At 46.3% G+C, this 25,224-nt stretch overlaps 1 protein-coding gene across 3 annotated transcripts in view; it reads left to right on the top strand.

Moving 5' to 3' along the window:
• Window positions 1-25,224, top strand: part of SLC35F4 (solute carrier family 35 member F4) — a 251,211-nt gene that overhangs the window by 170,209 nt on the left and 55,778 nt on the right. The window contains exon 1 of one of the 3 annotated variants that reach the window (XM_019550883.1): window positions 7,926-8,077. The exons of the other annotated variants lie outside the window; for them this stretch is intronic. Within the exon in view, the coding sequence (XP_019406428.1) occupies window positions 7,999-8,077 (79 nt within the window). The 5' untranslated portion in view covers window positions 7,926-7,998. Of the gene's footprint in view, window positions 1-7,925; window positions 8,078-25,224 lie in introns of those variants that run through there. 3 annotated transcript variants of the gene reach the window in all.

The raw sequence follows: 25,224 nt of genomic DNA, 5'->3' as shown, positions 1-25,224 counted from the left end.
GTGAATACATGAATACTTGATGAATACTCGTGGGTGCGGCTAGAAATGAAGCTCTTCCCTGGTCTGCAGCGGGGAACTTCAGTGGTAGCAACGATGTGATGGTCCCCATCTTCTCCCAGTCTTTCATGATTCCCTGTCTTCTCCGATCTGCCCTATATGATCTTTGGCTGTTTGGGTGGCGGTTCATTTCCCAGACTCTCCACTTAGAGCTGCATGTGGGTTTATGACACATGGACAGCTTTGCTTCAGTTTACTGTCAGGTACCTAATGCGTTCGAGTGTCCACATGGAGGGCACTGCCGGGCTGATCTGGAGACGTTGACTGTTTGGTTCCCCAGAGCAGGATCGACATTCGCTTGGTCCCAGTTCTTTGGTATCTTGCAGATATCCAGATGCAAAGGGATTCATAGGTGGCACCTGCTAAAAACCCAGCTACGGAGAAAACCTGCTCTATTTGATATGATTTTGTCTGTTGAATTTTCTTCATTCTCCTCAGGCCAGATTCTGCTCCACCTGTTACCAGCCTAAAGACCATCCTCTTGGTCCCTGATAAAGTTTTGCGCGACTCCTCATAGCTTTGGGTGACCTCGGGCTCAGATGCCAGCACATGACGGCAGTCGACGTGTTGGCAGATTTTCAGGTGCTCCACCAGGGTGGATCAGGATCCCGTTCGCCGGTTGCATAAGAAGGGCTGGGTGAGCAGGGCACCAGCTTTGGGCATTGATTTGGTACCAGAACGGTGCCCCGAGGAGCTCACACAGCTGGTTTGTGGGGAGCCTGCACTGTGGCATCAATGGCTCGGCACCACCCCACCCGCTCCCCGGCACTCGGACCTTCCCCCATGTCCAGACGGGGGCACTGAAAAAGTTAATACCACCTCTGACACTGAGGCATCTAAGGTCACTTCATTGTCTACTAGATAGCATAGGATCTGCTCTTCCCCTTCCTTCTCCCTCTCCTTGGTGTCCGGTAGCTCATTCTAGAGCCCAGCACCGTGGTGGCGTTCGAGTACCTTCATGCCAGGCTGCACAAGCACCAAGAGCCTCTGTGGCAACTGGATTCTTCCCTCGGCTGGCAATTACTCTGCCTCTGCTGAGTGGAGTATGGGTTTTATCAGTAGCCTGCTGAAGGCGCAGGAAAAGGCGCCCGGCTGTAAGGAGGGGGGTGCAAGCAGTCTCGTAGACGGTACAATCCAGATCTGTGGCTGCAGCTGCACCAGAGGGGTCAACACTGAGTAGTAGCATGTGCGGCTCTTCTCCGCTGTCCAGCATGCCGGCAGCTGAGCCTGACGTTCCCTCCGGGCTGCACCGTTCAGCCTTTTCGTGCGGCTCTGTATGACCAGCTGAGTAGGCGTCGGTAGGATCAGCCCTGTGGATGGCCTGTTTGAGTAAAGGCAGAATGAAGAGTCAGTGCTGTGTGAATGACAGCCGGCAGAGCCCGCTGGGGAAATGGCATGTGTCCGTCGAAGGTGGGATGGGCTACCTGAGCGTGGCGGGGAAGGTGCTTGCGGGGCTGCAGAGGGCCGTATGCTGCGGCACTAGCATGTAAGTGCAGCTGGCACCAGTTTGACATCAGTTTTACTGACTACGACAGGCAAGGTCTGTGCTGTTGGGAGGCTACATGAGAGGTGCTGAAAGTCTTAAATGGAGTAATTGCTGAGTCAGCACCTTGGGATTTGGCTCAGCCTGGTGGGAGTGGGTTGGTGCTGGCAGGCGTTGGGAGCCTTTCTGCTGAGCATGCAGTAAGTGCCGACTTGTCCTCGCTTTTGAAATCTCTTCCGTGCATCATCTGCTTCAGGTTTTCCTAGGAGGGAGCTAACCAAACTAGCTCACTTTTGCCTTCAGTGACGTTCAGTAATTGGGATCCATTAGTTTGCTAACTCTGCTTCTGTCTGAGCTTAGTTTGCTTTTTTTCTTCTTTGTGCCTTGCATCCGTTTTGTATTCCAGCAACATAAAATGAACTGATAATGGTCCTTTAACCTGTCATCTTGAAACTCATGCTCAGCCTGAAACAGCCAGCAGAACGACAGCGTGTGTAAGCCTCACATCCCGATAAGTCTAGGAACTGGCAGCTGATTGACCAGTCAGCCCCAGTGGATGTATGCAAAGAGGACTGCGTATAGCTATTGCTATTAAAATGGCATTCAGACTCATCCAGACTTCCTGTGTCAGACGTGGAGCTTGATCTAAAGCCCACTGGTGCAATGGGCATCTTCCCAGTTGCCTTCACTATGCAATTTGGCTCTTGGTATGGTGAGTTTATGGTGCTTTATGTATTTCCACAGCTGTATTACAGTACTGTTTGATAGCGTGTACGCTATACAGTATTATCCTGAGTGACACAGCTCAGTGAAGGGTGACAAATAGATGTTTGACCTAAGGCAGGGGTTTGACAGTCTTTGCTGAGAGGTTATGTGGTGGGGGGGAAGTGGGTTTGACCCCCTGGCTGTAGGTAGGCACAATATACAGCCCAGCCCAGCTGCGGTGTGCCCATCTCCTCCAGCAGGATCTAGGCTTGCATAAGAGGCTTATGTTCATGTTTTGTTCAAGGCAGATGCCCAGAGTGCCTTAAAAGTGTTCATCAGGTTGTTGGCCTCTACTGACCTAAGCAGCTGCTGCAGGTTGGTTTTCACTTACTGTGCAGCAAGAGCATACACCTGGGCAGTTACTGTGGAGCAGTTGTTGCATGGTGAATTTCCCTCTATCTTTTATCTCATGGGAACAGTGTTGTGTGCCCATGCCCTTTGATAAATAATCACCCAAACCCTTGACCACAGGGTAATATAGAATAATTTATGGTAATACAAAATCGTCTTTGATGAGTACCCATGCAGTACCATCAATGGGTGGTGGATCTGGCTGGAAATCCTTAGTTAATATCTGATAATACATGAATCAGATAGCTTTCATTGTGGATATAAGCTTAATTTCTTAGCATGCCCTTTGACGCTGGCTTGGTTAGAATTTACTGCATGCATCCTCAAACACATGAGGATAGCGTGAGCAGAGAGATTTGCATTTTACTTAGTTGTGTATGTCTAGCGTTGAAAGGAAACTTTTTGTGAATTGTAAGTCATTCAGCCAGCATTTTCAAACTGATAATGCCTTAAATGATCCTGATTTTCACACAGCTCTGAGCAATCACTCTCTAAAAGAAAGGTTCTTTTTAAGCTGTGGAGTGTCCCAAAATTTAGGAAACCAAAATTAATAATTTACTTCTGAAAACCTTGACCTTGAGTTTCCCTTGAGAGTTGGTACGCTTATTTTGGATTTTGAAAATGTCTGGCATATTTTCCTACTCTGCTCCTTGCACAAATGTGAAGTCAACAGCCAAGGCTCAGAGCCACAAAGTTCAGCTTGATGTGAAATGAATGGGAATTGTGTACCATAATAAGACTGAGATGCTTACATAGCTTTTGTGGCCCTGGACTGATTGTACTTCAGGGTAGGAAGACAAAGCCTGCTTTTTTCGTCTTGTTCAAGGCAGTCTTAACCTTTTGCACCATGGAGTGAGAATGCAGTTACAAAACTGCAAAGCATGCAGGAAGCATGAAAACCTTATAACACAGAACTTTCCATATTTAAAACCCGCCACCTTTCCATAACTGGAACAGAAACAGATGGCCCAAACTCCTACTTAAACAGCTAGGGAGGTTCAGCCATTTCAAATTTGCAAATTTGTTCTACGTCGTAAGTGTGTGCATATATGTGTGTGTTAGCATTTTATTTTTGAAAGGAAATAGAAACTGCAAACAACTGTTTTCTGAATCAGATCCTCTTCTTTGGGTATTTGAAAAGGTTCCTTATGCCTTAGAATATGGCTCTTGAGTTATTTCTTTAAATTAAAGCTATAGCTGAGTTTGCTAAAATTTGTTTGCAAGGATTTGGCACGTTGGTTAGTTTCTGGTGTTTGTTCGTATTTTGGAAAGTTGGACGCTGCATCTTGCATCGTCGTCCAATCTTCTGGCAGTGTTGCTATAGTTAAGGTTTGCTAGAGATTTAAGTACAAGCTCCAAGACTAATTTCTATGCTCTACTTTGTTATACAAATGTGTATGGACCAAACAGTAGTTGGTTGTATGTTCCTATATTTAGACACGTAATTAGCCCACCACAAAGTCTGCCAACTTCCTGCACTCTGGAGGGAATAAGCGTCTTCTGTAAATTGGGGAGAGAGTTAACTTCAGAGCAGTGGTTTCTGCAAAGTACTGAAGATCTGGCTAGAGATGAGGGATAAGTGTAGTGCAGTGTACAAAGCAGCATAAAGCCTTGGGAAAGACATGATTGCAGTTGAGAATCTGTTGTGCCTATTAGGAACAGGAAGTGAAATGGAGAGGGCATACCAGAAGCATAGCTGGGCACTGGCAGCTCTGCACCCAGGGGCAGCCCAGATGCATGAAACAGCACCAGTAACCATTGTACCAAATGCTGTGTTTGTGTCTCTTTCCCTTCCAAAGGTAGTTCCCAGGACTGCTGTCCTGGTTGCCCCTCTCAGTTACGTTACTGCCTCACATCCCTAGTGAGAGCCCCAGAAATACTAGCCCCAGGAGGGGACAGCCATGACTTGTCCTCATCTCCCAGGTAGATTGCCCTGGCAGAGGGTTGTCCTCGCATTCAGGAATGTGTAGGAATTTCAGCTATGGCTGGTACTGGCATGGGAGAGGGAAAAGTCCCTTGCAAGATCACACGCTAAAGGCACTGCCTTGTATTTGGGGGCGGGGGGAACACTTGTCATCCTTGCAAGAGGAAGATGGTGGAAAAACGGCAGCCTGTAATATATAGAATTGGCACAGGTTGCTTCAGCATGTAGGATGGTGCAGCCTGGTTCCTCTAGTGCAGGGATGTCAAATCACCCTGGGTCCTGGGCTGGATCTGGATGGTGGGGGCTTCTCCTGGGCCAAGTCTGCAGGCCCAGTGGCAGCTGTGGCAAGTCTGGTAGTAGAGACAGGGGTCTGGGGCCAGCGACGGAGGGCTGGGAGTGACTGCAGAGGCCCAGGAGCAATGGCGGGGTTCAAGCAGTGGCAAGCATCTGGGAACAGTGGCATAGGTTGGGCAGCAGCAGTGGCACAGGTCCAAGGGTAGTGGTGGAGATTGGGTGGCAGCCAGGAAAGCGAGGGGTATATCTGTTCGGCTCCTGTTTGGTCCCCTGCTCCTGTCAGCAGTGTCCATCAGGGCCCAGGGACCCTGAGTTGTGTAGGAGGCCGTGGTTTATTAGCCCTGCCCCCAACTTCTGGTCACCCATCAGACTAACAGTAGGGATGGCGGGCTGAATGGGATGTTAGCCAGCTCTGCCCCTAGTGCATCCAGTATGCTTTTAGGTGGATGCAAAGGTGGGGCTGGGGTTGTGACCTTGCTCCCATCCCCTTTGCTTATCCTAGCTCCTTATTGCTGCAGGGGCGGGGAACAGCCCTTGCACACCCTCCCCACACCTCTCAGCTCAAGAGTGGGCTTGGGGGAAAGATCCTGGTTTCCTCTCCTACCATCACACATTGACCATGGAAGTCTTACCTGGGCCAGTCAAAAGGAGAAGCCACAGGATCTAGGATTCAGGATGAAAGTCACCTAGGTGCACCTCTGCCTGCAGAGCTGTGCAAAAGCCGTAGAGGGTGGTCACGTACTAAGCAGCTACTTCTGCCCTGACCTTCCCAACAACACCCATTCAAGTGAGAGGGTATCTGGGGGAGGACTGACCTCCATAGCTAATGCTGGCTGGTACAGCCAGTTTGTACGAGGGCAAAGCAGGATGAAATAAATGGGATGGTCAGGCTGAAATTCAGTAAGGCCAGTATGAAGTACTGCATTGAAGAAGGAGCAGTCAGATGCTCTGGAAACAAAATGGGGAGCAACTGGCCAAGCTGCAGTGTTGCAGGAGGAGAATTTGGGGGTTTTAGTGGACCACAAGCTGAGTGTCAGTCTATGTCATAATACTCTTGCAAAAAAACTTGCTAATGGCACACTTACTAGGGCAGCGGTGCTCAACTTTTTGTGGCTGTGGGCCAGATGAGTGGCGTGGGGTCAGTCCCATTGCCTTGGCTCTAAATGCTGGATCAGAGCCCTGGCTTTGTGTGCACTGGATTGAGCCTTCTTCCCCAGCCCCATGCATGCCTAATCAGGCCCACTGCCCTGGCCCCAGCCCCAACGCTAGCCCTGCGCATGCCCACTGCCCCATCCTCAGCCCCTTGTGCACTGAATTGGACCCTCTGCCCTGGCCCAGTGTGCTAGCACAAAGGGCCACATCATTTCCTCCACAGGTAAGGCCCTACCGAATTCACAGCGGAAGTGGGCTGCGCCGCGGCTCCTCTAATCTTGCAGATTCCCCCACGTGCACCCCCACCGCAGCTCGCTCCTGATCGGCAGGGAAACGACAACTGCGGTTTTAATCATGGTGCTATTTTTGCCTCTCTGCCAGTCAGCAGCAAGGAGTGGGGCCACCCAGGCCGCTTGGCCAATCAGCGGCAGGTGGCAAAAACAGCACCATATTTAAACCCGTGGTTTTGGTTCCCTGTCGATCAGGAGCGAGCTGCAAATGAGGCCTCTCCACCAACAAAAATGGTGCAAACATTCTCATGGGGAAAGTTTGGACAAATTAGGATTATTTAGTATAGAGATAAGACTGAGGGAGGATTTTGATAAGAGCCTCCATATGCAAAAAAGGTTGTTGGAAAGAGGTTACTAATCATTTATTCTCTGGGTCACAAAGGACAGGACAAAAAGTAATGGGCTGAAGTTGCAAGGAGAGATTTTAGGTTGGGTATTAGGAAGACCTGTTCCCACCAAAACAGATTATCAGAGAGGTTGTATAATTTCTGTCTCTGGAAGATTTTAAATGCAGATTAGGCAATAATTTGTCAAATGGTGGTTTGGAAAAGAATTATCCTGCCTCAATCAGGCCATTGGACCGGATGATCTTCTGAGGTCTCTTCCAACCCTAGTTTTCTGTGCTTCTATATAGGTAGCTCAGGCACCCTGCGTGGGGGTGGGTGGCATGTGGCAGACTGGGGGGCAGGAGAGCAGGGAACACAGTACATCAAGCAGGGAGCAGAAAGCAGAGCAGCAGATTGGGGAGGGAGTGCAAGGCAGGGAGCAGAAAGCAAAGCAACAGTTTCGGCAGGAAAGGGCATTGGAGTGGCACTTGGGGAGGTTGCAAGACTTACCTTGTAGCACACCAGCCAAAAAGGTTAGCCCCCACTGACCTAAATCATGCTCGATTCCTGCTCCTTCCACGTGACATCCTCGGTCAGCAGTTCTCACCTCTTTCTGTACCTAGGTCCTCCTCCCACGTAGCTGGGAACTTCTTCCAATTTACAACATAGAAGTAGAGTGGTTATATCCCACCAGAGAAAGAGGGCAGATTGAGGAAGGAGGAGGAAAGGATTTAGACTAAGTGGGGTCTACGTGCAGCGTTTGGGACAACTCTGAAGAGTGCTACGATAGGTTTGAGACACACACACAGTCACTAGGGCTTTCCTAGCTCCTAGAAAGCTGGTTGCTATGTCCTCTCTTGCTCTGGGGTTTCGTGATTTCAGCCTGCTCTGGGAGGCACATTATTTGGTTTACTTGCAATAATTATTCTAAGCATATGTAGATCGTCACAGTGCAAGGAACGAGAGCCTCGCATCGCAGAATTCCCTTTCCGTTGTCACGGAGAAATTTCCTATCTGCTTCGTGAAGACCAAGAAGATATTTTATGTGGATCGTCTCAAGGCAGAGGCTGCCGCACTCGGAGGTTGAAGGAGAGCGTTAGTTAATATATTTATATTGTAACTGCTGTGCTTAACAATTGAATGAAAGAAAAGTGTTAGCAGAGGTCAAGCATTGTTTGAATGTGTTGCAAATGGTTTCCCAGGGAAACAGCAAATCAGTACTCATAGCTTACTGCAGCATCTCCAGAATAACATTGAGACACCAGCCATAGCCGGGTGCTCGCTACAGTCCTGGGGACCCAAAGCAATGCAGAGACTAAAGACGGAGCGAACGTACACGTTGGAGAACAATTGCAAATGATGAAGAAACATACGGCAAGAGTGGCACCGCTACCGTCTTACAATGTGCCCGAAATACATTCTCCTATATCAGATGGTAAATGCTCTTTTACTGTATCTCTAACCTTAGGGATCCGTTTAATCTATGGGTTACTCTTGTTCTTTTCCAAGGAAACTAATCCATATATCTGTATACTCATTTTCATGTATTTACAAAGTAACTAAATATTTAAATATTTTTTGCAGTTCGTTTCATTTTTTTCTCTTAAAACGAGGGCAGTCCGAAAAATATTTTCCCCTCTATATTTTGGATGAAGAAACTAAAATTTAAAATGAGACGGAACTGAACAAAGTTATTTTGCTTTGATTTTTTTTTTTTTTACTGTTAAAAAATAAATAAATAAATAAAGGGAAGAAAACTAGCTGAGTGCAATCTTACCCAGTTGTCCACGGCATTGATATATCATGGAGATTTCTTTCTCCATTTTAAACAGAAAGTAATGTTTTACAGCGTGCTGCTCACTTTCTAGGTTTGGTGTCCTTTAACTGAAGACAGTAGCGATAGCAATAGTTTCTCTAAGCGATCACCTTTTGTTTTTATCGTCAGACCTGGAGAAGTTTTGTATTATCCAAATGCCACAAAAGCGGCAACTGAGATGAAATGTTTCTTATCTTTCTGAAGCGAGTTGACAACCTGATGTAAAGTGCAACAGGGATGCTCATTTTTATTCCTTCCTCATTGCTGACTGACTTCACGTCACACGCAAGTGTCAGCTGAAGAATCTAGCGGTATCGCTCAGCATTAGAGATTGTCATGATGTGTTAGCTGGTGATATAGCCAGGTAGCTTGGGAAGTAGAATATGTAACATAGTCCCAGATATAAATCAAAGACTGGAAGAAAAGGTTTGGAAAAAATCCTCTGCCATGGCTTGATTTCCAGATGCGTTTGAATTTTGAATGTGTTCGTAGGATTCGCTGCCTTTAATTGCACTTTTCAGATTTACCAAATCTGAATTTAAAACATGTCAAAGAGGGGAAAAAAAATACTTTCAAAAGTTGTTGACCAAGGCAGAAATGCATTCTTATTCTACCGCATATGTTAGGTTAGAAATATTCTCACTGCAATATTGTAATATGCATTATGCCTCTGTTTCAGTTTTCGTGACTGAGCAGCAGAGAAATTGCTCTTTGTATTGTGTGTTAAACTTTGTATTACATCAGTGCTGACTTTTTGTGTCATATGTTCAACTGCTGGTAAGTGTCTGCTTTGAAAGAGGTAGCGTTCAACTGTAATCAGGTAGCTGCGCTGACTCACCGTCATTATGGGCTGGTATAGAATCATTTACTGTTGTGCTATAATTTGTATTGAGATACCAGTAGGAACGCCATCAGGGACCAGAATGTTATAAAGCTTGTACTAAACTTAGTGCAAACACTGCAAAAAAGACAGTTCTGGCCCCAAGAGCGTATAAAAATTGGCAGCTGACTTCCTGCCCTTTGGGCAGGGGGCTGCACCCGATGATCCTTTCCAGCCCTAATGTCTATGAAATCTGTGAAATTAAGTGCAGGGCAAGGGACAGTTGGTGGATGGCTAAAACTTAACCTAGTCAATAAACTGGGCATGTCTTAACTTGATTCCCATACTAAGTTGTTATCTGTGGGTAGGCTGAAAATGTCCAACGTCCCTATGAAGTTGCACTGCTCCACTTCCGCATGCAAGGGAAAACCCAACTGTTTTAGCAAGAATGATAGTTGTAGATTAGGAGGAGGTGGCTCGCTGGCAGATGCTTCAGCCAAGTGAAAGATCAAAGGTACTAAATTAGTGAAGCAAAACTAAAATGGGAGACCTCAGTACATGCATTGAATGGAAATGTGTGTAGCCAGTTCCACAAGTCTGCAAAGACTTCAACCAATATAGCCAAGGAATCCTAATGGAGCAAAGCACTCTTGGTACAGCTTATCATGGAAGAAGGTTACAAATTAAAGTTTCTAGCAGGACAGCATCAGCACAACTTTCTTATCCTTGAGTTCTTAGTGGAGCGGTGTCCCACATAGGAAGCCAAAAACACCAGAGCAGCTGGTAGTAATCAGTGCAGCTCTGTTGGCCTCCTCAACGTAGGTCAACAACTGAATTAATATGGAGGCTGAACTGCTCCCATGGGTTTCCCTCCTGGTCAGGTACTGGTTGGTGATTAGATATAAACATCACTGTGGCAGCATCTCTTTGCTGAGAAGATGAACACAGGAGTGCTTGTGGTTTTCGAGTCCCGCACCTTTCATGAGCACTAACCAGTCAGAGGTAGTAATCAGATCCCCAATGCTACCCCACCACCCCCACGAATTCCAGCTCATAGTTTGTTCTTGTTTCTTGCAAAGTCTGAGGAAAGAGATGTCTTTCCCAAAAGAAGTGGTCATTACTTTCTGTATAAACCCTCCCCCTAAAGAGGAGGTTTGGCACCAGTGATGAAAACCTCTAATATTGATTGCTATGTCTGGGACTGTCTTCTTTGTATGAGGATCTCCAGGGAAAGAAGCCCTCCATTTACCTGATGAAATTAAAAGGGAAGTTCTCTTTGTTGGACAGCATGACATTTCACAGGGGATTGCCCTGTGATGTGAACATTTTGGGACAGAAGAGAGTCCAATAGGAGCCCATTATTGGCCTTTGGAAGACCAGTCCAGAGGGGGAGCTAAGGCAATCAAAGATGGGATGAAAGACCCTGAATTACTGCAATCTCTCCCACCCGCACGCACATACAGTAAGCATATGGGATCTCCTATGTCAGAACAACACATGGAAGAGATGCTACCAGAAGGTGGGAGCTAGGGCCTCCTGAGCCCAGGAGGTGAACCAGGGAACAGATGCTGTCTGAAAAATTGAAGGTAATCAAGGCAGCTGCAGCTCTTGTTCACCTGCAGTGGGGTTGTGGGAGGTGGGCAACTCTAAAAGATGTGCCTGATGTAGGCCAAGTGAGGACCCAGAACTAATGGATGCTTTTGAAGACACTGCCCTAAATCTGAGACAACCTGCCATACGGTTAATGCTGGTCTGACCAGTGCTAGTGCCCCTCCCCAGCATGCCTGAGTGGGAAAGGGTGGGAATGGAGACGTCAGGGGAGAGACCCAAAAACCAATCCTGCCTCCTGGGTACAGTGTGGGAAACACTCTTGCACTATATGTCTCATCAGGGAGATGCAGCAGTGGGTAAGCATGTACTTAATTAACTCATAAGCATGTGCTTAGGCGTGGTTGTGAAGTAGGGGCCTAGATTATCTTTCAGTGTGTGTGCTTGCGAACATGTATTGTGTTCAGCACAGTGGGTCTGCAATCCTTGTTGGAGCATGTTATTAATACCAATAAATAAAATACCATAATATTAGAAGGTACTTTTTAACAGGTTGCTATATAAGATTGTGCTAGCTACAGATGGCAAAGGACTGTGAGTTGGAGTCCATCTTCCAGGACAAATACAAGTCCTAGTTCTCCAAAAAGATTGTGCTGGGTGTTAAGTAAGCTAATTTCTTCATTGTAAAAGGAAAAAAACCAAGAAGGGAAATATTTCATGTAGAATATAAAAAACTTGGCATCAATTTATAAATCGAGATGGTGATTATTTAACAGAACTATTTGGCTAGGGACATTCATTACACATAAACTGGTTTAAGGGATCAGAAACTGGTTTAAACCTGTAACAGAACAGATGTTCAGTGCACATAAACCAGTTTGAAGATGGCTGAAACCGGTTTGAGATGAATCTGGTTGAATGTAGTATCAGACTTAACTAATATGGGTCAAACTGGTTTATGCAATGTCTGTCCTAGAGCCCTTGCTGGTTTAAGATAAACCAGAGTCCCTCAGCATCCCGGCATGTTCTCTGGGCAGGGCAGGGCAGGGCTCTCTGCTCCACAGCAAGGCTGGCCCCTCCCCTCTGCTCCCTGGCTGGAGCTCCATAGACTGCAGACACAGCAGGGTCTGCCTGGGTTCCCACTGCCCTACCTCCCCTTGCAGCTAGCTGCCCAAGCAGGCATCTCCCACTCTCTCCCATCTCCCACTGCATGGACCCCAGCCCCATGGACCCTAGGCACATGGTATGCTAGCTAATGCTGAGAGGTGTCTGTGTGTGTGTCTCTCTCCAATTTCACTGGGACAGGCAGACAGAACAGTTACTGCTTAGGGTTATTTGGAGCTAATGAACAGGTCAGCCAGTAGGCTGTTTAAGAATTAGAACTAATGGAGAGGTAATTGTTTTGCTGATGACATTATAATCACTGTTATGAGCCTTCTGCTGGCTTGCTCACCTGTCAGTTTGCTGCAGACAGTATGAAGAAGCAGGGAGAGAGAGATTGGAAAGCTCAGTATCATCAACAGATGCATGCAATGCACCACTCTCCCCCTTGCCTCAGGGTGCTAGCAGGGGGCTGGGGTCTGGCAACACCCCTGCCTCTTGAGCAGCCAGTGCAGAAAAGCCTGGGATGGTGCAGGCAGACCTTCCTAGTCAGAGGTCCTTCCACAGCCTGGCCGCACACCCCTCAGCTCAGCATTGTGTAAGGGAAGGGAGGGCTGCTCTAGCACCCACTGGCTTCTAGCCTGAGTCACTGCTGACATGTGCCTGAATTTCCTCAGTCCAGAGAGAATGTGTCTCTGGTTACAAACTGGTTCAGCCTAGCCAGGTTAGACTAACCTGCAAAGATCGAATCAATTCAGGCTCAGGCTTTTTGAATATCTGTCCCTAGCCTTTATGTTAAAAGATACCTTACAAAGCTTCTCTGTCTGTATGGCTTTATTACTGTGCATTCTGGAAGAGGCAATATGTTATACTTTTAACACAAGTGGCTTCTCTGGAAGTCCAGTGAATGAGCTGGCTTCTCCTTTTACATCACTTGTACATGTGTGCAATGGCACTCTCGATCTGTAACAGGTACTCTTGATTTATTGCATTGAAAGTAAGATCAGAGATAACAGTATCTTTTGGGAAAAAGACACCACAATAGCCTTGACTTTACTTATGAGCTTTTCAGTGATTAGGCTTTTAACTTTTTTGTGGAGATTTATAGACCTTGATTTTTTTTGGAATGACCTACAAGATGCATAGAGTTAGTTTTATTACACAGGTGATTCATAAGGGAGACTTTTCCTTTGCTGAGTCTTGCTCAGCTTGACCTCATGGCTTGTGTTAAGATATCCCGCTAGCCAGGGGCAAATGGAGGGGTTTACAGGGAAGGTCACCGGCTGGTAGCTCCATTTCCCCTGGGCCCTGAATGCCTGGGTCCTCTGCTGTGTCTGAGGCCGGGCTGGAGCCCTTGGCTGGAGTGGGGCAGCTGGGGAGGACCAAATGGGGAACAGGTAAGGAAGTGGGGACCTGCCAGCTGCTGTCCCCAGATGACTTTGAGGTGGGGCATGCACCAGGATCTCCTTAAGCTTGCTCTACCTGGGGACTGTGGCAACGATTGCACAGGGCACCATGTCATAGATTCATAGATGCTCGGGTCAGAAGGGACCTCAACAGATCATCAAATCTGACCCCCTGCCTTGCACTGGAAAGGTCCTGGCTCCCTCCCCCTTCACCATTAATGGGCAACCTTCATCTTCCAGTGCTTGCTCCCAGACTGTAGGGCATGCCCAGGGAGAAGCAGGGAACAGGAGCGTCTGGAAGCAGGGGATTGCCCGCTGATGCCAACAATTCCAGCTCTGCCCAGCCCTCTGCACAGCTGCTCCTGTGACCTGGATCCCTCAGACCAGCAGGAGAAACACAAGGAAGGGACTAAGCATCCCATGCAGCTGCTCCCTGGACTGGGGACTCGAACTGTCTTTGGGCTTCCCCCACTTCCCAGGTCAGCTGGAGACAGCAGCAGAAGTGGACTTCCAAGCATTCCTCTTCCCTACTCACCCTCTGCATGTCCCTTGCAGTCCAGGAGCAGGCACTGGAGGGGAGGATTCCTCACTGATGCCACCATTGCCAGCCCTGCCTGGCCCTTCATACAGCTACTCCTCTGAGTTGTATAGGGATGATTTTACCTGCTTTGGGAACCCTAAAATGTCCCCAGCAGCTGCTTCTGTAACCAGCTCTTCCCCCAGCAGGAGGGGAAGAGATAATAGTGGTATTTTCCTCGCCTCCCTATTCAAATTCCTGGATCTGTCCATGTCACTAGTCCAGTGGTTCTCAACCAGGGTGTTGGGGCAGTGCCTGATCTTTTGAAGGGTGTCATAGGAAGTGTGAGAAGCTAAACAGATAAAGGAAGGTTTAGGCTCCAGGTGTGAAAGGTAAGTAGATAGGGGCAGACTTAGGCTTGCCCTACCTAACTGTTCCCCCACCCCCACTGCCTGGACCCACTACAAAGAGGTAAGTACTGTAATAAATGAGTTTTTGAAGTGGGGTGCCGCTCAATTCACAGAGGTTACGGCAGGGTGCCTGAGGAGGGGTGGTGCCTTGAGTCTAAAAAGGTTGACAACCACTGCACTAGCCCTTCTGCAAGTGACTGGTGATGGGCACCAGACAGTAGGTGCTGCTAAAAATCACCCTTTTCATTATTTTTACAATATATGTCATATGGGCATGAATCACATGGGCCCAATCTTAAAGTTGTTCAGATAGAGGGACTCTTCAGGTAGGTAGAGCCTGAAAAGAGAACCCCTTGCTCTTGAGTGTACATTTCATATGGCTTTCCATTAATAATTGAAAAAGGATAGCATCGATGGCTAGCTTCTAACATTCTTCACGAGTAGATATGAAAGTTTTTCCCAACTGTCACTTGTCATGGAAGAATATCAGTTCTTGGTAAAATTTTCAGGTGGAGAAATTCAGAACAAAAGGCTCCATATTCTAACGTGACCTTCTGAAATGTCAGAGTTTTGAAATGAAATTTTAGTTTGAAGCATTCTTATTTATTTTGGTTACATTTTTTTAAATCCTTTTTTTCCCAGAACTCGTTTTTGCTGCTAAAATATTTGATTTGCTGGCCTGTTTCGGGACAAAACAAATGGCTGGAATAGTGGCCATTCAGATGGGAAGGGAATTCCTTGTTCTGACCAACTCTAAGCTGGAGCTGAGCCAGGGGTGGGCAAAATGTGGCCTTCCAGGCCATTCTATCCAGCCCATGGGCCCCCTAAAAAAAATGTAGAAAATTAATATTTATCTTCCCCTGCCTTCTGTTATGTGGCCATCAATGGGTTGCCAAAACTCAGTAAGCAGCCCTTCACCCAAAATGATTGCCCGCCCCTGAGCTAAACCCACATGTTTGGGTCCCAGATGAGTTTAATTTTATTTGAACCAGTCCAACTCCATGTTTACAAATCTGTCCGCTCAAGGTCCAGGACCACAGGAGAGTGAGATAAACCCTCCAGGGTCTCCCTTGGTTAAAATGTGGCACTCCTAGTTAAAGAGAACTTGACGAGCAATCTGAAGCCGCACATACGCTTCATTCTTCCTCCACCAGCCTCACAGCAGGAAGGAGCTAAGAAACATTTCTCCTAGTGCTCTGCTGATACCTTCATTGCCGCTGGTGCGCAGCAATTATTTTTAGTGTCTTATTGTCATATCAATTGAAGTTTTTTATTGCTGCTTAAATAGAAACAGCAGCATTCGTTTCAGCTTCGCTCAAGTGAAAGTGGGGGAAAACCATTTTGACTAAATGCAAACGACCAGAATTATGAGAGGAAAGAGAATATTTCCAAGCTTTTAAGAGGGCGTGACATAAAATGTAAAATAGAAATATGAACTATATATAGGTTGAGCTAAATATAATAGAGCATGAACTTGAATACTGCTTTTTGTGTTTTACTAGCTCTGTCTCCTCCTGTTTTTATTAAGGAACATGATCTAAAGGCCACCGACATCAGCATAAAGAGTTTCATTTAAATATCTCCACAGGCAGTTTGTGTGTCATACTTGCATTAAGTTTTAGGTGGAAAACATGCATTCCAGAATGAACTCTATTCGTACAGGGAGCACACCTTTAGGGCCAGATTGTTACCTGGATGTCTTCTATTTGCACGTGCAAAAACATAAGTGTTTGCAATTGTAAACATAGTTACTACAGTTGCATGCAGCGAGCGAGTTGTTACTCCCGTGGTTAGTAGTTTGCGAACTACACATCCAAATGCCCAGAAACAAATTTGAGCCTGAGACCAGGAGTTGCGAAGCCTGGATTCGGATCAAGGATCTGTAGTTGATTATATGGTCTTGGACAAGTGGCTTAAAGTTTTTCTCAGCACCCCTATCTACATAGAGTGAATAATGTTTACTTGTAAACCTACTTTGGATAGGTGTTATGAGGCTTTGAATGTGGTATATGGAGCATATGACTGAATTATCAGGTATTATAAATTAAATGTGTGTGTGTGTGTGTGTGTGCGCGCGCGCATGCATAACACACACACGTCTATATGCGCGCACATACACATCTGTCTGTCTAGCTATCTGTCTGTCTATATTATGTATAGGTCTCTGTCTTGTCTCTTTCAAAATACAGCCCTCTGTGTAAAACTGCTACATCTTGTATTGCTGTGGTTTTCAAGGGACACTTGGAAGAGGTTACAAGTTTACTTCCGTAGAGGTTGCAAATGAGCATCCAAAACTACAGAAAGGGCAACAGTCCTATCCAGGCCTCCGTGCTGAGCAAAGGTGTATAAGGCAAATCCTTGCAATCAGAGCCAACTCATTACACATAAACTGGTTTAAGTGATCAGAAACTGGTTTAAACCTGTAACAGAACATAAGTTCAGTGTACATAAACCAGTTTCAAAACGGCTAAAACGGGTCTAAGATAAACCTGGTTGAATGTAGTATCAGATTTAACTGATTTGAGTCAAACCACTTTATGCATTGTTTGTCCCAGACACCTTCCTGGTTTAAGTTAAACCAGAGTTCCCCAGTATCCCAGATGCTTTGCAGCCCTGGGCTGGGCTGTTTGCTCTAGAGAGCAGGGCTGGCCCTGCCCCTCTGCTCCCTAGCCAGAGCTCTGGTGGAGACTGAAGGTACAGCAGGATCTGCTTGGTTTCCCCCCTCCCCACCCCACCTCGCCACCTGCTGCTCAAGCAGAGATTCCTCGCCCCTCCCCACCATCTTCCACATGGACCCCAGCCCCACAGACCCTAGCTGGTATGTGGTATGCTAGCTAATGCTGAGAGGTATCTGCGTGTGTGTGTCTCCAATTTCCCTGGGACAGGACAAAGGCAGACAGGACAGTGTCCACTTAAGGCTTTTTGGAGCTAATCATCAGGTCAGCTGGTAACGTCCTTCCATTCCTTCCTTGGAAAAAGCCGTTTAAGAAGAGCTTGAACTAATGAGAGAATCTTTTGTTTTCTTCATAGGCTGCTAAACGCTGTGTTATCAGCTTCCTGTCAGGTTTGCTGCAGACAGTATGACGAAGCAGGGAGAGGGAGATTTGAAAAGCTCAGTATCATCAACAGATGCATGCGCTGCACACCCCGCCTTTGCCTCAAAGTGCTAGCCAGGGGCTGGGGGCTAGCAACACTCCCTCCCCTTGAGCAGCAAGCGTGGAAAAACCTGGGACTGTGCAGGCAGGGTGGGGGTTTACAACCCTCCCCAGTCGGAGCATTCTGTTGGGGCCTGGCCATGCCCCCCTCCTCAGCTCAGTATTGTGGAAGGGAAGGGAGGGCAGCTTTAGCACCTCCCAGCTTCTAACCTGAGCCACTGCAGGTACGTGCCTGCATTTCCTCAGTCCAGAGGGACTGCCTGTGCACTTACAAATCAGTTCAACCTAGGCAGGTTAGATTAAATTGAATCAATTCAGGCTTTTTGAATGTATGTCTCTAGCCACAGGGCTCCTCCAAACCATACCATGGCTGTCTTGCACTAACTTAAGGTAATGATGCTTGAGTTTGAACTGCCCGTGTTGCTTCCCCCTCCCCCCCACCCACTGCCCACAAAAAATCTCTTCTCACAACATGTGTTTCCAGGAATAAAGGCATTAATCCCTCTAGCAGTTTGCAAATTACATGTGTTGCACACTCTTAATTGCATTTTCTTTCATTCTAAATTCCTTCACTTAATAGGATATTGTAGATTAGCTGCCCATGCATTGAATTTGTAACTTAACCACAAATGCTTATTCTTTCTTTTGATTGCAGCTGAATTTATGATCTTGCCAACACTGGTTTGAACACATGCCTACTCTGGTTTAGTGAACATCTTTGGGGTATCTGTGGTTTCTCACTTTATACATAGTCTTAGAGCTTCATGCACTTAGTCCTATTCTTTCCAGCTCTTGCACATGAGTGATGCTAACTTACCTTGTGAATTGGTCCATAGCCTTATTGTTTAAAAACTTAGCTGATAAACAGGCAGGTGGTTATGCTTCACTGTGAGTGTGTTTAAAGGCTGAATGCATGATGGAATCATAGAACCATAGGGTTGGAAGTGACCTTGTCTTGGATGGAAGGTCATCTAGGACAGTGAGGGCCAATATTTTTGTCAGGCTTGCCACAAATTAGCCCTCCACCCATCCCAAGTGATCCCTGTCCCATGCCCAATCTGCTGTTCTGCTCCTTTCCCAATTGGTTTGTTTGCTTTCTGCCCCTTGCTTTATCTGCCACTTTGCTGTCCCCTTCCCTGCCTGACCCCTTCCCTGTTCATACCTTTAGCGGTACCCATGCTACAGGTTGGCCATACTTGATCCAGGCCAATCCCAGGCTCTGAGACGGAATCAAGTATATCTAGATTGGGGTGGGTGGGAAGCGGCTCATGGGCTGAATGTGGCCTGCCAGGCCATTCTATCCAGCCTGTGGGGCCCCTGAAACATTTAGAAAATTAATATTTGTCTGTCCCTGGCTGCCTATCATGCAGCCCTTGATGGCTTGCCAAAACTCAGTAAGTGGCCCTCTGCCCAAAATAATTGCCCACCCCTAACCTAGGTCATCTCTGTTGTCCGTCTAATCAGTACTTTTAAAACATCCAATACAAAGCAATTCCACAACCTCCTGAAGTAGCTTGTTCCAATGTTTATCTGCCCTTACAGTAGATAGTTTTCCTAATGTCTAATCTGAATCTCTCTTGTTGCAAATTGATCTGAATTTTTTGTTCCTACCCTGCCCTTGCCAACAATTGGTCAGTATGTTTCTTTATAATAACCTCTTATAAATTGGAAAGCCATTTTTATGTCCTTACTTATTCTTCTCTTTTCTAGATTAAATCAACACAGTTCTTTCAAACGTTCCTCATTGGTCTGTTGTTTTTTTGTTTTTTTTAACTGTCATTTTGGTTGCTGTTGTCTAGATTGTCTCCATTTTATCTTCCTTAAAATGTGATGCCCCAGATGCACTCTCTTATTCAGTCAAGGTCTCTCCAATGCCAGGTAGAGTGGGATAATTGCCTGTCGTGTCTTACAACAGTCCTGTTACTACATTCCAGAATGATATTTGCTCTCTTGAAATGGCATAACATTGTCAATTCTTACTTGATTTATGGTCCTCTATACCCTCCAGATCTGTTTTCATGCACTGCTGTCTAACTAATTAGGCTTCATTTTGTATTTATGCACTTGATTATTTTCTTAAATGTAGCACTTCATGCTTCTCTGTACTGGATTTTCATCCCGATTTCAGATGATTTCTCCAGTTTATCAAGATCATTTTGGATTCTGATCCTGTTCTTTGATGTAGCTGTAATCTTATCCAGGCTGTGTTATCAGCACAGTTTATAAGTGTACTCTTTTATTCTTAGATAAGATCTAGCATGCTCAACCAGCTTGGACATAAAAGCGGGACATGAAGGAGTAGATTCTGATAACCTTTATTCACATCCATACAGTCCCAGTGGAGTAAGGCAGTGATTTTCAACTAGAATAACACAGTGTGCAGGATTAGTCCTGTTAGGTGTGCAAACACTGACACACAATTCACAAGATCAACCCAGAGTTTTCAAAGAGGAATCCATACTGTCCCAAATATTTGGATTTGTGATCATTGAGTTCCTTGCAACAAAAGAAATGCTCTGGGATTTTTCTGTGGTCAAGAAAAGAGTGAAAGTTAAGAGCTGGCATTTTCCAAGGATGCCTTGAATCTAAGAACCACTGGAATCAGGATATGGGAATTGGGTGCTGTGGGCTTAGATCATAGAATCACAGAAAATTCAGGTTGGACGGAACCTCAGGAGGTCACATCTAGTCTAACCCCCTGCTCAAAGCAGGACTATCCCCAACTAGATCATCCCAGCCAGGGGTTTTGTCGACCCAGGCCTTAAAAACCTCCAAGGATGGAGAGTCCATCACATCTCTGGGTAACCTGTTCTAGTGCTTCACCACCCTCCTGGTGAGAGAATTTTTCCTAATATCCAACCTCAACTTTCCTTGTTGCAGCTTGAGCCCATTGCTCCTTGTTTTGTCATCTGACCCCACTGAGAACAGTCCAGCTCCATCCTCTTTGGAACCCCCTGCAGGGAGTTGAAGGTTGCTATCAACTCCCTCCTCAGTCTTCTCTTCTGCAAAATAAGCCCAGTTCCTTCAGTCTCTCCTCAGAAATCATGTGCTCCAGCTCTCTAATGATTTTTGTTACCCTCCACTGGACTCTCTCCAACTTGTCCACATTATTTCTGTGATGGGGGACCCAAAACTGGACACAGGACTCCAAGTGTGGTCTCACCAGAGCAGAGCAGAGCAGAATAACTGCTTCCCTCAGTTTGCTGGCAGTTTTCCTACAAATGCAGCCCAGGATGCCATTAGCCTTCTTGGCAACAAGGACACACTGTTGTCTCATATCCAGCTTCTTGTCCACTGTCACCCCCAGGTCCTTTTCTGCAGAGCTGCTGCTTAGCTAGTTTGTCCCCAGCCTGCACCAGTGCAGGGGATTGTTCAGTCCTAAGTGCAGAACTCTGCACTTATACTTGTTGAACCTCGTGAGATTTCTTTTGGCCCAGTCCTCCAGTTTGTCTAGGTCACTCTGAATCCTAGCCCTACCCTCCAGTGCATCTGTTACTCCCTCCCAGTTTGGTGTCATCTGCAAATTTGCTGAGGGCGTACTTCATCCATCTTCCCGATTAGTTAATGAAGATATTGAACAAAACTGGCCCCAGGTCTGACCCCTGGGGTACTCCATCTGCTACTGACTGCTAACTAGACATCAAGCCATTGATCATTATCCGTTGTGCCTGATGATCCAGCCAGCTTTCTGTCCACTTCAGAGGCCATTCATTCAACCCATACTTCCTTAGCTTGCTTGCAAGAATGCTGTGGGAGACCATATAAAAAACCTTGCTAAAGTCAAGGTATACCCTGTCCACTGCTTTTTCTGCATCCACAGAGCCAGTAGCTGAATCTCCGAATCAAATCAGGAGACCCTTTAATCTCTCCAAATTGAATTGGAGCCCTCCAATTCGATTCTGAAAGATTTGGAAAGATTTGATGATTTGGACATAGATACAGCTTTAAAATTTTTTTTCCACATACCTCAAGGTACCAGGCAGCTCGCGAATGCTGAGATACTGGGGCATATGGAGTGTCCCATGGGAGTGCAGGGGGATCCCCAGCATGCTTGGCAGCAGTCCTTCTGCACTCCTGTGGGACGCTCCATGCGCTCCAGCACCGCAGCATTCACAAGCCTCCTGGTACCTTGAGGTATGTAGAAAAAACATTTAAAGCTGTGTCTGTGGCTGAATCGGTGGCTCTCTGAATCAGCATCAAATCTTCAGATTCAAATTCGTCCAAATTGAATTGGGGACAGTGATCCGAATCAACAAATCGAATCACTGTCCCCGATTCGGGCCAAATCTGAATTGAATGTGGCCTGCTTCGCACACCCCTACCAGTCATCTCTTCATAAAAGGCGATCAGGTTGGTCAGACATGACGTACCCTTGGTGAATCCATGCTGACTGTTTCTGATCACTTTCTTCTCCAAGTGCTTAGAAATGGAGTCCTTGAGGATCTGCTTTATGACCTTGCAACCTGCTCCATGGATATAATCATATCTTGTGATACTGTGTCGAATTTGGCAGTGTGGGATCTTCTGTTGGACACTTCTATGCAAAGGAGGTTGTTAGTAGGCAGCAATGGTCTTTGGTCTGCAAGTTCAGTGGGAAGTTGATTTTAAAAAAAAAAAAGAGTGATATCTCTTCACACGTGGTTTGGGAATGCACAGGGATCCAGGCTTTCACATGAAAATATAGACATAGCAGGTGGAGAGTTTATTAGCTAAACCAATTTAGAAAAGTTGATCCTGTTTTCTTCACAGCAGGGTCAGGGTGGAATGAGGTATTAATTTCTCAGGGTGTAAGACAACAATATTGTTTACTGCATTGCACGTGCTTTATTCAGCAACCAGTTCTGCTGAGTCCTATTTGATTGTGAACTGGGGTCTTCCTACACATTCAAATTAAAGCTAGATAGAAACCAGTTTGTTGTTACACATTTTCAGGCACTAACTTTATAGCTGGTTGGTTCTTTATGTAGCTGGATAGTCACTTTTATCTTGTCATAGTTGCTTTGCATGTGTGGCCGGTCTACATTTATTGCACCGTTAACGCGTTAATTATCCCTATTTTACAGGCCATTCAAGGTAGGCGCAGTGTTGTGCAGTGATCACGCACCTTAGTTACCTGTAAATACAACATAGGTCACTCAAATTCCAGTCATCCAAGGTAACCACCAGATGATTTGCCTCCTTTTGTTTCATAATAGGAAGATGAGGGCATGTATCAATTACAGGGTTGTCTTCGTTCATTGTGAATCAAGTTGCAGTCTTTTAACTTTCAACTGAGGGGTTCTTGTGGAGGTGAAAGGATAATTGGTGGGAATTGTGGATGGGCCTTAGTGGTTGGGCACAATGGAATAATCTGCTTTTCGAGCTCTGTGCCTGCCGGTAGTTAATCATGGTGCAGAAGAGCAGTACCAAGCACTCTCTTCCAGCTATTTGTTTTTCATTACAATCTGTGGTATCCTGTTGCTTTTTGCCTAGAAAACAAAATAAACAGTGCAGCCTTTCCCACTTCCTTCAGAAGTGAAGCCCTCCAGACAAGTAAACAACTAATGAAAAATACATTACTGTGAAGAGTAATACATCTATAACAGGCATTTTTCTGGGTGGGTAGGTGTTTGGGGTGTCTTCAGAAGAGAGTGTTCAAATATACCATCTTGCAAAAGCTGAACTGTGATGACCAGAATATTTTTAACTAGTTACAAACAGAAGTGTCTTCCTCAAATATGCAGAATGCTCTGCCTGCAGGCATGCCTAACATTTCTTAGTTGGAGTGATTGGAGTGATTTTCCTTTTTTCTTTTTCATTAAACAACACCAGAGATGGGCCTGAAGCAAAACCTGGATCTGAACAGAACCCAAAATCGGTTCTGTAGTTGGATTTTGTAGGTGGGTCTTAATGTTGTGGGCCATGTCCTGCTGGTAGACTCTCCAGTGCGTATCCAGAGTTACTTGGCTGGTTACAGGTGTGGAGAGATGAACAATTGCACCCTGTTGGGAATTCAGATGAACCACAAATACATCTGTCTGCTTCTGTCCTAAGGTAAATCAAAGCTAAACTAAAGCAATTCACCTTGGAATGAAAGGGGGCAAAATTACCAGTTTCGCTTTGCTTGCTGTAAGGTAGATGCTGGCAGACAAAATAGTCAAAGTGGATCAGTTGATGCACGGTTCAGAGCAGTGGTAAATTGGTTGTCTCTCTGTGCCCTGTGTTGATTCACTCTGGATTGATGCCAGCGTAACTGAGGGCAGGACTCGGCCCTTTGTCTCTTCCTTATAGCAGTAATACTGAGCACTGAATTGAATCTTCTCTCTGAACCTTGGATTCAGATCCAAATGTTGCAGATAAAAAACTGTATTTTAACAGGCTATACTCCTAGAAACGATCTTGATTTTACTGTATATGCTTTTTTATCAGCGACCCTGTAGGTGTACGTAACAGCAATGCCAAGCAATGCTTGAAGGCAGGTGGAGAAGAGAATGAATGCAGAACGATGTGGTTGCCTGTGTCCCTAGCCCTCCCAGCTGTGTGAATCAAACTGCAAACGAGGCAGATCCTTTTTGCGAATCAAATCTTAAAGTCAGATAGGCTTTAGATCTCCTGATCTCCTGACAGGAGTAGGCATCTGTCTGTCTTGCAAGACAATATAATTATGCCAAGTGAGACATCAGCTTGCTGAATGTAATCCTCACTTGAAAATAAAGCAAAGCTGGAGTGACCTTTCCAGGGTGCAAAAGCCTGTGCAGTGTATATGGAGGCATTTTGCTGCCTACACAAGAGTGTTCCCCTCTGAGCCTTGCTGGTTTAATCCAAAGGCAAAGCAGGTGCCGGTATGTTAGGAACCAGCTTGGCCGCAGGAGCTGCCAGAGCAAAGGAGATCATCTATTTCTTCGTCTGTTGGGGCTCCGCTCTTAGACTGGCTGCCAGCCAGGGCTAAAGAGAGTCTGCCTCTTATGGAGTGGACTTCAGTTCCACCATCTTCTGGCAGCATTTCCTTCATCGGGGTAAGACTGGTACCCCCCTCTAACGTGCTCTTCTGGCTGGAGAGGACAAACTGTCTGCACTAGTGGCTTTGCAAGCCAGATACATCGCAGAGGGCAAGGTCGTGTTTGTGGTCTTGCTCATGCATGCAAAATGGCTCATGCATGATAGTCGCACATAGATAACATTTGTGGTTGGCTGCCTTCTTCTAGTTGTGAAAGACCGTCACTGCCCTGTAACGATGAATTGCATGCGGTCTGCTCATTTATCTAAAAGGTGCGAGGTGTAGCAGGTGGCAACCTAGCGCTGACAGCATACAAGCAGGAAGGTGTATGACAGTTTCCAATACCCACCCATTGGCTAGTACTTCGAAACGGTGGAGGGTCTGCTTGTGACCCTCACTGGGTTTGCTTGTCCAGGGATCGGCCCTGATGGTAAACGTGGGATAGACCAAAGACCCAAAGGATTGTGAGAGGATTTTCAGGGAGAGGGAGGTGCAGGGTTCAAAGTATCGGGGTGGGGTTGAGCCCCCCATAAGAAATGAGAATAGCCCTCCCCCCCATAAGAGACAAGAACCCTTGGCCTGCCCCATGCCTTTCGGCTCCTTTCGGCTTCCGACTGCCACCGCCATAGACCCCCACACCCAAGAGTTGGAGTGTATTTCAAACCCTGGGGAGGAGGGAGGAAAGAAATTTCATAGATTTCATAGACATTAGGGCTGGAAGGGACTTCGGAAGACCATCAAGTCCAGCCCCCCGCCCGAAGGGCAGGAAGTCAGCTGGGGTCATAGGATCCCAGCAAGATAAGCATCCAATTTACTCTTGAAGGTGTTCAATG

This window comes from Crocodylus porosus, unplaced genomic scaffold (genome assembly GCF_001723895.1).
Source record: "Crocodylus porosus isolate Cpor-Errol unplaced genomic scaffold, CroPor_comp1, whole genome shotgun sequence".
Lineage (NCBI taxonomy): Eukaryota > Metazoa > Chordata > Crocodylia > Crocodylidae > Crocodylus > Crocodylus porosus.
This window is presented reverse-complemented; position numbering and strand designations above follow the sequence as displayed.